General features: G+C 29.4%; 1 protein-coding gene across 1 annotated transcript; it reads left to right on the top strand.

Moving 5' to 3' along the window:
• Positions 1-1064: 1064 nt before the first annotated feature.
• LOC114170628 (signaling peptide TAXIMIN 2-like) lies at positions 1065-2082 on the top strand. Its single transcript, XM_028056147.2, has 2 exons — positions 1065-1473; positions 1901-2082. The coding sequence occupies exons 1-2, from the start codon at positions 1364-1366 to the stop codon at positions 2022-2024; spliced, it is 234 nt and encodes a 77-aa protein (XP_027911948.1). The 5' UTR covers positions 1065-1363; the 3' UTR covers positions 2025-2082.
• The last annotated feature ends 10321 nt before the right edge of the window (positions 2083-12403 follow it).

Genomic DNA, 12403 nt, shown 5'->3' with positions numbered 1-12403 from the left:
CGCAATTATTTCCTACAAAATTTGTTGCGAAAAATGTTTTATACAAAATATTTTTCAAAAAAATTGGCAGCAAAAAAAATAATTGTAACACTACTAAAAATTCTCATATTACATGAGAATTTTGTCGCAAATTTGTTAAAAAAAATTGGAAAAAAAAACTTTTTCCTGCTATTTTTTCTAAAAATTTTAATTGACCGATAATTTCTTCGTGGATAATTATTCCTACAAAATTATAAAATTCGCAATTATTTCTTACAAAATTTGTTACGAAAAGTGTTTTATACAAAATATTTTCCTAAAATATTGACAGCAATTTCCTATAATTTATTTTTTATAACAAAATTTATAAGTATTTTCTAAAAGAAAATTCAAAACATGGTAGAAAATATAAGATTTTTAGTAATATAAATTTATTTTATAATAATTAAGAATATAATTACTTTTGATATTTGGATTACTACAATTCTAACAAAGAAATATATTTTAATAGCAATCATATCAATTATATATTCATTATCTATATTTGTAAAAAGAATATGAAAGGGATTGTTGAGTGAGGGAGCAATAACATGTCTCTACCGATAACTAAACATAAAAATAATGACTTAAAATTTTTTTTTATAACAAATAATTTTATATATGAAGTAATTCTTTTCCATATATTTTCTTTGAATTAAGAAAACAAACAAAAATATATATATATATATATATATATATATATATATATATATATATAAAACCTAAACTATGTAAGTGAATACAAATTATTTTATTATAATAATTAGAATAATATAGTATTATTATCACTGTTTATAATAATAAAATTCTGTAAAATGAGACAATAAAAATATTTTCTTAATCACGCAAGAATATACATTATTATTTTGCCTTAAATTCATTAATGTTGGACCACTAACGTCTTCTACAAGTAAGAATATTAACATAAAAGGCCAAAAACTGAGCTGTAATTTTCTCTATAAACAATTAATAAAGTAATTATGTTTGAAGGGTTAATTTTGTTAATTGCAAAGAATAAAAAGGAGAAAGAATTATGTTAACGAGTAATTTGAAACACCGGAATACGACGATACATGGTAACACGAATCACAGTGAATAAAGTAATGACAGAAAAGAAGAGCGTGTGAAGAAGGTCAACGCGAGAATAATAGCAAGTCATTGAAGTTCTCGTCACGGTGGGGTTCCCAACGAAGTTACATCGAAATCAACACGACCTTCATTCACACCCTTTCGCAACCTCTCTTCACTCTTCATCTTCTTCTTCTTCGTCTTCTTCAGATTCAGATCGCAGAGAAACACACTCCAATAAGATAATCACTGCAGAGAGAAAGAAGAGAGAGAAATTATGGAAGGTGAATTTTGCGAGTGCAGACCATTGGGTTTCGTGATTGGGTTACCCTTCGCTCTGCTTTCATTGGTTTTTTGTCCTGTAGGTGCTATCATCTGGCTTCTTGGGTATGTAACTTTTTCTATTTTCTCAAACTTTTCTATGCTTTTTCTCTTCTTATTTTTTTAACTTTCTTCCTCATTTATTTCCCTTTTTTTCTTATTGGTTCATATGCAAGACCAATTTAATAACTCAATACCGATTTTGCATTCATATTCATTCAATTCCTACGCGTTAGAGAATTTCTTCTCAGACACGTTTATCTGAATAATATGAGTCAATAAAAACTTGTAACATTTACGTATATTTTGTTGTTTGTATTTGAAGACTGTTTCATTGAGTTTCTGCATCATTTTTTTTTTCTCTCTCTCATATAGATAGAATGTAATTCATTATTTAATATGTTATGGTATAATATGAATTGTCATGAATAATAAATTTATTAAATTTTGTAATTACTATATTTGAATATAATTTTTGGTTATGGCAATGCAGGTCAATAATGAGTTGTTTGTGTCCATGTTGGAAGGGTTGTGGAGAATTGAGCAATGTGGGTGTGAGTCTCGTAAAGTTTCCAATTAGGGTTCTTAGATGGTTCATAGAAAAGATTCCTTGTTGATGATGGGATATAAATACATTTGTAGCCATTTCTTTTCTTAGTAATTATTATTATTATTATTATTTACTATTTTGGAGTTCTTCACCTTTTTCCGGGACCAGCTTTGTTTATGATTCAAGTTTGCATAAATGATTTATTATATTTGTCTCATTCTTTAGAGTGATGTTAGTGATATTTGTTAACATTCTATTTCTACCTACTCCTTTGGTATTTGATGAAATTCATGTAGAATGCATTAAATATATATATACGAACATGGTCTTGGATTGCTGGAATCTCTTTATAAATTTTATAGGATTTATTTATTACCTTTTTAGTAATAACTTCACTCATAATTCACCTACCTAGAGTTATAATTCCCAAATAACTTAAATTTATCCCATGATAGCACAAAATATTATCAGTTTTATTCATAGTTAATTTTTACCGTTTACGTTTTCTCTTTCAATGTTTTTCTTTTATTAACGAATATAAAATTTAAGTTAAGAGATTCAAGTTTAATGTCATTTGAGTAATACCATATGCTTTGAGACTAAATTGATTTTTTTTTTATGATAAACTACTTGTTTAAAAAACTTATTAATAATTTTTACAGAGTAATTTAGGATTGATTCTTTAAGAAAATTAACTTGTAAAATAAATATTTATCTCATTTATGTGTTACGTGCGAAAGTTCGTCTTCATGTTTGTATCTCTTCATTTTTATGTGTCAAACATATAATTTAAAAAATAAAAAGTATATAGTTTAGTAAGGATATAACTAAAGAAATTAGGTCATTATTTTTTAATTGAAAGGTTATTGGCTATGCATTTTATTGAATAATAAAATTATATTTATTTAATAAAAAATAATTTTGTTTGGTTAAAATTTACGTCCAAATTTAGTTATAAAAATGTACTTATTAATATTTCTTTTAGGGTGACTAGTTAACATGGAACTTCAATTTTCAACAATGTAATTTCACTTCATTATATTCTAAAAATAATAAAACAAATAATTAATCCATATCATAATTACATGGATTGATTATGTAATAAAAGGATTTTGTATCGGTTGTTTTGCGAATTGATGTTATATATTTATTTCTTTTTTAAAAAAATAAAAAATTTGAAAAAGTAAAGATACTATATCAATTGGTTTGGAGAACCAATGTAGTATGTTTTTCAGATTAAAAAAAGAAGACTACATCGGTGAAGACTAAGAACTAATGTAGTATTTCCTATTTTCATACTCGCGTTGCACATATGTTTCATACTTCTCTTTTTGCGCTTTGTCTTCTTCGTTTCACCCTTATTGCATGGCAGCGTTTTGTAGTTTTTTTCACTCCATTTCCTCCCTCGTTCTCACTATTTTTTGCTTTGTACTGTTCTTGTTGTCTGCATTATGATTTCCAAGCATTTTGAATATTCTCTTGTCGTCGTTCACGACCAACTAGCGGAGCCCCTCTTGTTGTCGTCGCAACCACATTCGTGGAGGTCTCTCAAGAAGCTTGTCACATCTCTCACTTAGTCTCTTGCTTGTGTCGTCACTGATGCCCCTAGTAGGAATGTGGTTTTCTTGTTTTGGTAGTCGTTGTGGGTGGTATGAAGGTGGGTCTTTGGTTTCTTCTTCCTATAGCTAAATAGAGACGTGTAACCTTAGGGTTTAGGGTTCTAATTATTGCTTGTTGGTATTGTACCTTTCTATGTAAGAATTTTTCGTGCTCTGAAAAACATTTGTGCTCTATAATCTCTAGCCTCTTTTTTTGTTGTTGTGCTCTCTGAATGAATGAATGGAGGATGATGAGTGGCTGGAAGATATTGTGTGCCCCCTCATTTCTATGTGTGGTGATGTGCACGAGGGAGATGAATGGAGGATTTTTTTTTCCCACTTCAATGTCATATATTAAATCTGTTGTTCTATAATTGATTTAAAAAGTGTTATACTTACTACATCAGTAGTATCTACATTGGGTCCAAAACCGATGTAATTAACTCTAAATAGTCGATATAAAAAGAATTTTTTTTCACTAGTGACATGAACCTTACCTAAAAGAAGAGATGTGGAATCCTCGACAGGAGGTACGCTAAGGAGACCCTTGCTGCTTAATGACCTTAGAAGATTCTTTAAAATCTCAATGTGGACTTTATCCTTGACATTAAGAAGATGCTTAACCCTTGATTTGAACTTACAAGACCTTCTTCAATAAAGAGGAAAGAAAGGAGTATGGTAAAGGTTAAAGACTAACCTTTTGCTGAGATCTTGGAGAGAACATTTTAGTTTAAAACTCCACTAGTTTGACATCATAATAGAGCAAAATGATTGAGTTGAAATTTTATCAAAATTACTAAACACGAAAAAGGCTAAGCAACATGGAACCATCATCCAGGAAACACAAAGTACTCCAAGTTAGGACCATGATGACATCTTGCAGGTAAATCTTGATAGACCAAGCTGGATGACATTGATTATCAATTTTTTAAGCAGCATGGAACCCTCATCCAGGAAACACAAAATACTCCAAGTTAGGACCATGATGACATCTTACAAGTAAATCTTGATTATTAATTTTTTAACTAATGACATTTTGCCTAAAGATGTTACAAAAGCGAAGAAGATTTGTTGACAAACATTATTTTATACTATGTACAATGAAGAGCTTTTTTGTCTAGGATTCCCCCCCCCCTTGTTGAAGTGTTTAGGTGAAGATCAAGCTAGATATGTCTTGGCAAGACTTCATAAAGGCATATGTGGAATAAATATTAGAGCTCAATGTATGGCTTTCAAAGTTTTGAGAGTCAGGCATTGAAAGGATGCTCATGATTTCAGTAGACGGTGCCAAAAATGTATGAAATTTGATCCTCTTCATCTCGTACCCTTGGAAGAATAAAAACACATAATAACTACCCATAACATTTTACAACACGAGGAATGACCATACTTGGCTCGTTTCCACTTGCAAAAGGATAAGTAAAATATTTTTATAATAGTTGTTGCTTATTTTACCAAGTAGATAGAAGTTGAACCATTATGGATTATCACTGCCCAACAAGTACACAAATTCCTTTTTCAAAAAATGCTAATTTGACATGGCTTATCATATTCTATTGTTACAAATAATGGTGGCAATTTATAGATAAAGGATTTGAGTAGTTTTTACAACAGCTCGAGGTATAAAGTACTAGGTGTCCTTTGTTGAACATCCTAAAAAAATTGGTCAGGTGAAAGCGACTAATATGATTATATCGAGAGAACTTAAGAAAAAGCTTAAGAAACCTAAAGGTCTTTGGACCGAGGAAAATACTTAGCATACTATGGGGTTACCATTCTATTCCCCATTTGTCAACATAAGAAACATGGTTTTGATTGACATATAGGTCATATATCATAATTCCAGTCGAGCTTGGAGGGGCCTCCTAGCAAAGGCAAAAAATTTTATAACAGTAAAAATAATGATTATTTGAGGTTAAGAGTTGGAGCTCATAAATGAAATTCATTAAGAGACACATTTTAAGGACAAAATTGTAACATAAGCTTTGAACTTCACAATGGACAATACCTTGAATAGGGTGATTGTCCCTAACAATGTTATTTCAACACATTTGGAGTCGAGATGGGTTTTAAAAGAATTAACATAAAAAATGCTTATACATCAATTTCTTTAACAACAGACATAGAATTTGTTTTAGCCTATATTTTTCACATATTCTTCTTTAACTTTTCTCTATTGTGCGAGTTATGTTATTTTTAATATTTTCTTGTAACATGGTTAAGAATTTATCACTACAAGAAAAACATATATTAGAGTCCTAGTAAAACGCATGCAAAATGAAAATACCCATGTTAAAGCATCGGTTTTACGTGGGAAACTACCCATTCTCTAACCATGGAAGCAAAAACACTTTAGGGTGGGTTGTCACAGCTGACTCAAATTAGGGTCAAGCCCACACTATTCTTAACAACTTCCATATGTCAAATCCCACCAGCCTGCAAAAGGACCAAATCTCGCCAGTTTTTTTTCTTTAACGAAACATTGGTACTAGCGTGGGGTAAGCCCTCGCTAACTATTAAATTTTAAAAATTAAAAGCACTTGGAGCCCGTCTGATACTTGTAAGATATTTAATTAATTAATTTTTAGTATATAAGGAAAATATTTTAATTAACTAAATGAATGAGAAGTATAATCCACCTTTGCTCTATTTATATGGCCAATACTCAATTGAAAACTCAACAGCTTAAATACATAAGTAAATACAATTCAAAACACAAAAAACTAACATTTTGTAGGACAATAGCAACACAAATTTCACTTCAAACCAACAATTTTGCTCAAACTCGTGCAGACGACACCTTCCTTCCTTCCTTTCTTCTTCTTCTTCTTCTCACAATAAGTGTTTAAAAAGCCCAACAACTTATAAAACAAATGAAAAATGGAAATATATTTGATAATTTAGCATTTTATTCCTAAAATCAAAGTTAGATGGGCCTTCACGATGACTTCTTTGAATATATTGTCAAAACATAGAGGTGTAGTAAGGTGAAGGAATAACTACTATAGAAAACAAATATAGTAAAGTTTGTTTATAATAGTTCAAATTATTATCATTGTCTTGTCACCTCTGCAAAACATTGTTTTTACTATTCATGTTCGTCCTTTAACAACTCAATAAATAAAATTCAAAGGTTTATGCAAGAAAACCAACAATCTCTTTCAATAAAATACTAACTCTTCTAATAAAGGGAGACTTATTTTTAAACTAAACAATTATAACTATTTAGTTGGGTTAAAATACCTTGTTTTCCAATTTTAGTCAAGTTTTGTCAAATCAGTCCTATTTTTTGTTGTGTTCAAATATGTTCTAATTTTCGTCAATTTATTCAATTTGGTCCTTTTATGCTAATACTGTTTAAACCATTAGCGCCATGAACATTGACTGCTACATGTCACTTCGTGGTTTTTTTTATTTTTTTTATAATTTTTTAAAATTTTTTGTAAATGTCCTCGTGTCAACCCAACGCGTCATGTATCAGAATCAATGTTTTATATTTAATTTGGTCCCTATATTCATTATTTTTTTTTGGGTTAAATATGTTTTTGGTCCCTCAAGTTTCAGTGAATTTTGGAATTAGTCCCTCATCAAAACTTTATACCAATTTAGTCCTTTATCTTTCAAAATGCGTGAATTTAGTCCTTTTAACCAAATTTTGTTAAGTTTATCTAACGTTTCAAGCACATTTCATGGTAATATTTAAGTTAACATTGAAGCAAAAATGTGTCAAACAGTGTAAATAATTTAAATACTATAATGAAATGCGCTTGAAACGTCACATAAACTTAACAAAATTTGGTTAAAAGGACTAAATTCACGCATTTTGAAAGATGAAGCACTAAATTGGTCAAAAGTTTTGATGAGGGACTAATTCCAAATTTCGCTGAAACTTGAGGGACCAAAAACATATTTAACCCTTTTTTTTTCAATTTAGTCACAATTTTTGTTAACATGAACCAATTTTGTCCCTTTCCAAATTAAAACTAAATTTAATTTTTATATTAAAATTCATATTTTTTATTAAATATTTTATATAATATATTAAAATTCATATCATTATAACTTTTATATAATGTTAAATTGAACAAAAATAACAAATATAGGGAGCAAATTGAATATAAAACATGGTTTAATTACTCGAATAATACCCACTTTGGTAGATGTGTGTCAATCTGGTACCCGTTTTTAAAAAAAATGTCAATTGCATCCTAACTTTTGAAAAAAGTGCTTCAATTAGGTCTCTTTCATACGGAGTTGACTAACGTCGTTAACGACGTGCCACGTGTCAGTCTGTGGTTTTTTTGATTTCTTTTTAATTTTTTTTAAATTTTTTATTTTTAAATTTTTTGAAAAAAATGCCACGTGTTAGGTCCCTATGTGTGACACATGGCATTGTCAGTGCCACGTGTTAGTATCACTATTAGATGTCATTGTGTTGATTTCGATTTAGTTCCCATATATGTATTTTTGTTTCAATTTAGTACCTACTTATGTGTACCTGATTCAATTTTATCCCAATTTTTTTTAAAATTAAAATATTTTTGTAATCCATTTTTAATAAGATTAAAACTAATTAGGTATAAATATTTTTACAAAATTAAGTACTAATATTTATATTGTTTCTCTCAATTGCAGACCAAATTTATTATTTGTATAAATGTTATACTAATATTTTTTATTAAAAATGACTTTTTAATATATTACTTTATTAATTATCTTTGTTATTAAGTACTCATGTTTTGTTAATTATTTCTTTTTCCAAAATAGAACAATATTGTCTCTTACTAATTTTAATCCAAAATTTATATTTTATACTATTTTTTTTATTAAAAATGACTTAATAAAATGATTTTTACCACTAAATTTTAATATAAATATCAAATACTTAATTTTTGTAAAAAAATTATACTTAATTACTTTTAATTAAAAAAAATGGATTTTAATTATTAAAAAAATTAGGTCAAAATTGAATCAGATACACATAAGTAGGTACTAAATTGAAACAAAAAGACATATATGAGGACTAAATCGAAATCAACACAAAGACATCTGATAGTGACACTAACACGTGGCATTGCAATGTCACGTGACACTGACAATGCCATGTGGCACACATAGGGACCTGACACGTGGCATATATTTTTTTTCAAAAAATTTAAAAAAATTTAAAAAATTTAAAAAAAAATCAAAAAAACCACAGACTAACACGTGGCACATCGTTAACGGCGTTAGTCAACTCCATCTGATAGGGACCTAGTTGAAACACTTTTTCAAAAGATGGGATGCAATTGACACTTTTTTAAAAGTGGATACCAGATTGACACACCTCTACCAAAGTGGGTACCATCCCAATAATTAAACCATAAAACATTGACTCTGCCACGTGATACGTTACTAGGTTGACACGTGTACAATAAAAAAAAAACACAAAGTGACATGTGACAGTCACTGTTCATGGTCGTTCATGGTCGTTAATAATTTAAACGATGTTAACAAAAAAAGGACCAAATTGAACAAAATTGATGAAAATTTGGACCTATTTGGGTACAAAAACAAAATTAGGACTGATTTGACAAAAAAATATTTTAACATTCTTTTTAAATGTGTTAAAAGCATATGACTTGATTCAAAAGTATAAGTAAGGAAATCAAAAGTATATAAAATTGGTAATGCATTTTCAATATAAAAATATTGCAACATGAACACAAATTTTATGTAAATTAAAAGCATGGTTAGAAAATGAAATTGATTAATAAGGGCTAGTAGGACAAAAAAACAACAACGAGGAAGTCAATCAAACTACAACTTTTGTGAAGGGGCAGGTCATACAATGATATTTTCTTTTTTTGTTTTAGTTTGAATGAGTTCCAATTGTCATAAATTGCTAGATTGAAGCACATGAATTTTATAAAGAATCCTTATATGAAGACAAGGGAAAGGAAGGGAAAGAATCACGGAGTCGTAATAAAGGAATCGATATTTCTAAAGAGTACTCTTAGAGTCTCAAATCTAAATGAGTTTAAGTATGGGATTGAGTACAAATAAAATAGCTAATTGGTATCATATAAAAAGGATTATCAATAAACTTATTATTTTAAAATTCTGTATCGGAGGTGATGTCATTCTTTCATGAGTTTTGACCATATTTTAATATTATTAAATTTATCTAATAAATCTCTTGTACCAAAGTTGATGGTTGTTTAAGTCAAATATGAGTATAAATCCTAGACAGAACAAAAATAAAAAGGTTGACAATTATACAAGAAAAGAAAATTCTTAAATCACGTGGAAGAGTTTAAAGAAAAGTAAAAACTTCTATTTTCTCTACTATTTTTAGTGAAATCCTACATAGATTGAACCAATAAAAAATATCATAGATTGAACCAATACAAAAATATCATGTGCAACATTCTTTCTTGAACAGGCTTATATTTAAAGTAAAAACATTTTGAAAAGGATTTTTAACCAATTTATTTAGTTTAGAATTATTATACTAATATTACTATAGATAACCAACATTTGATAAACATGAGTTAAACTTTTACAAAGTATTAGATTGAAACTGCTTCTATACATTTAAAACTTACGTTGATTTGGTGCATTCATTTTCTTTCATGCATGAAAAATCTTTTTCTTGAATTTAAATAAATTTATAAATGTGGGTCTTCAACATGCAAAACGTATTGTACAAAAAACAAAGTTAAAATTGGTCGAGGATTACAATTGAAACCCATATATAATAATAAGTGTAATTTACTTTAACTTGTGTTTTCATGGAATTAAAATACATAATATTTGAATTATTTATAATTGAAATCTATTTATTTTTTAAATAGTTTATTTGGCTTGAGTAATTAAAATATCTTAGATTTTAATTTTTTGTTTTGATAAAATAATTTAGTTTCTATTTTAAGATATACTTGACTCCATCCTTAAGCTCAAGTTGAGTTAGCTCGATTTTCGTTCTAAGACGACTTGTCTCGACTGGAAGTTCGATCAATTCTTGAAAATTCAACCTGGGTTGACTAGGCCTAACCTTCGGTACAGGCTAACTCGGTCCGACCTTTAGTTTTGACTGACTCGACTAGACCTTCGGTCTGGGCCGAATCAGTTCTACCTTCGGACCAGGTCCACTTGACTCGACTTAACTAGCATTGGGCATTATTAGTAAAAATACAAACCAATGGCCTATGTTAAAATGATGCTCAACACAAGTTCTTTCGCATTAATTAGGCTTTTTTTACCACTCAATGCTACCTATGTCGGGGTTGATGGCGCTCAGCCCTAGGTAATTTGAATACAATATGTATTTACAACATTGGGCATCCTAGTGGCACCCGATGCAGGTATTTGCTTGAAATTGATCTTTTCTTGTCCAAAACAACATCCCTTAAGTTCTTCCTTGTTTTCCTCCACTAGAATTGCTTCCTACTTATTTATTTCACACACTTAAAAAAAGATATTAGAGGTAAAACATACACAAAACAACTAAAATACAAAAAACACTAAACTTGAGGATAAAACAATATAAAAGCTAGGAAAAAGTTGATTTATTCATGATATTAGACACACAAAAATAGGTAAAAATGGACGTTATCACTTGGTTATTTCACACACTTAAACAAAGAGATTAGAGATAAAACAAACAAAAAATAACTAAAATATAAAACATATTAAACTCGAGGATAAAAGAAGATAAAATCTACGAAAGAGTTGATTTATTCATGATAATAGACACATAAAAATAGGTAAAAAAATGAACATTGTCACTCAGCTTGACCTTCGACTTGGCTCAAACTTCGGCCTGGGTCGAGCCGACTAGGCTCGACCCTTGGTCTTGACTGTCTCGACTTTACCTTCATGAGTGGAGTGATAATGGAGTGAAAATGAGTCGAATTTCAAATTTCTTATAGTTTTAAGGGTATTTAAAATTCTTCTATTTTATTCATTTAAAATACCTTCCAAAATTCCTTAAATTTGAATTTCTTTCTATTCACTTTATCCAAACAAGTCTTATCAGGGTAAAAAATTTCAAATTCTTCAAATAAATGAATTATCCTTCTAAATTACCTCATTCAAACACAACATTAAGGTTTGTCTTCTAATCCACTTCAAAGGTTCATTTGTGATAGATATATGTGGCATGGACTCTCTAATCCTTTCACAAGCTACTTTTAGATGTAATTCACCGTACACATGCGAGCAATTATGTACTAGGTATGAAAATTCCACAATCTTAAAATTACTTTCGTGATATGGATTTGTGTAATATTTTTATCACAACGTGGATTTGTGTAACATTTTTATCACAAGACACGTCTAATATAGTTAAGATATCCAAAGTTTCATCATTAAGCCATTTGGGCCTTTGAACTTATGTTGAAGCTTAGGATCCACCCTTCGACTTTATCCCTTATGGTGTGTTTGGATAAGACAATTTAAGAGATTAATTTATTTATTTAGAGAATTTGAATTTCTTTTAAGTAAAATTACTTGTTTGGATGGGGAAATTAGAAGGAAATTGAAATTGAGAAATTTTAAGACGGTATTCCAAATAACTAAAATAGTAGAATTTGAAATTCACTCAAAAAGGAAGAAAATTGAAATTGAGAAATTTGTTGAATTCCTCATTGTTTAAGATTAGAGGTGTCAATTTGGCCAAGACGACCCAAATGACCTAGACGAGTCAGGCTAGCCCGATGACATACACGGACCGAGTCAACCTGACGATCTAGAAAGGCTAGGTAGGCTCGACAATAAAGACAGGTTGAACGGGACGACGATCAAGGCGGGTCGGGCGGATCCGATTACCAAAATGGGTTTGACGACACAGACGGGCCAAGCGGGC

This window comes from Vigna unguiculata, chromosome 11 (genome assembly GCF_037176805.1).
Source record: "Vigna unguiculata cultivar grain cowpea cultivar isolate G323 ecotype 2 chromosome 11, ASM3717680v1, whole genome shotgun sequence".
In the NCBI taxonomy this organism is placed as follows: domain Eukaryota; kingdom Viridiplantae; phylum Streptophyta; class Magnoliopsida; order Fabales; family Fabaceae; genus Vigna; species Vigna unguiculata.
The sequence above is the reverse complement of the archived record's forward strand: the minus strand, read 5'-3'. Positions and strand labels throughout refer to the sequence as shown.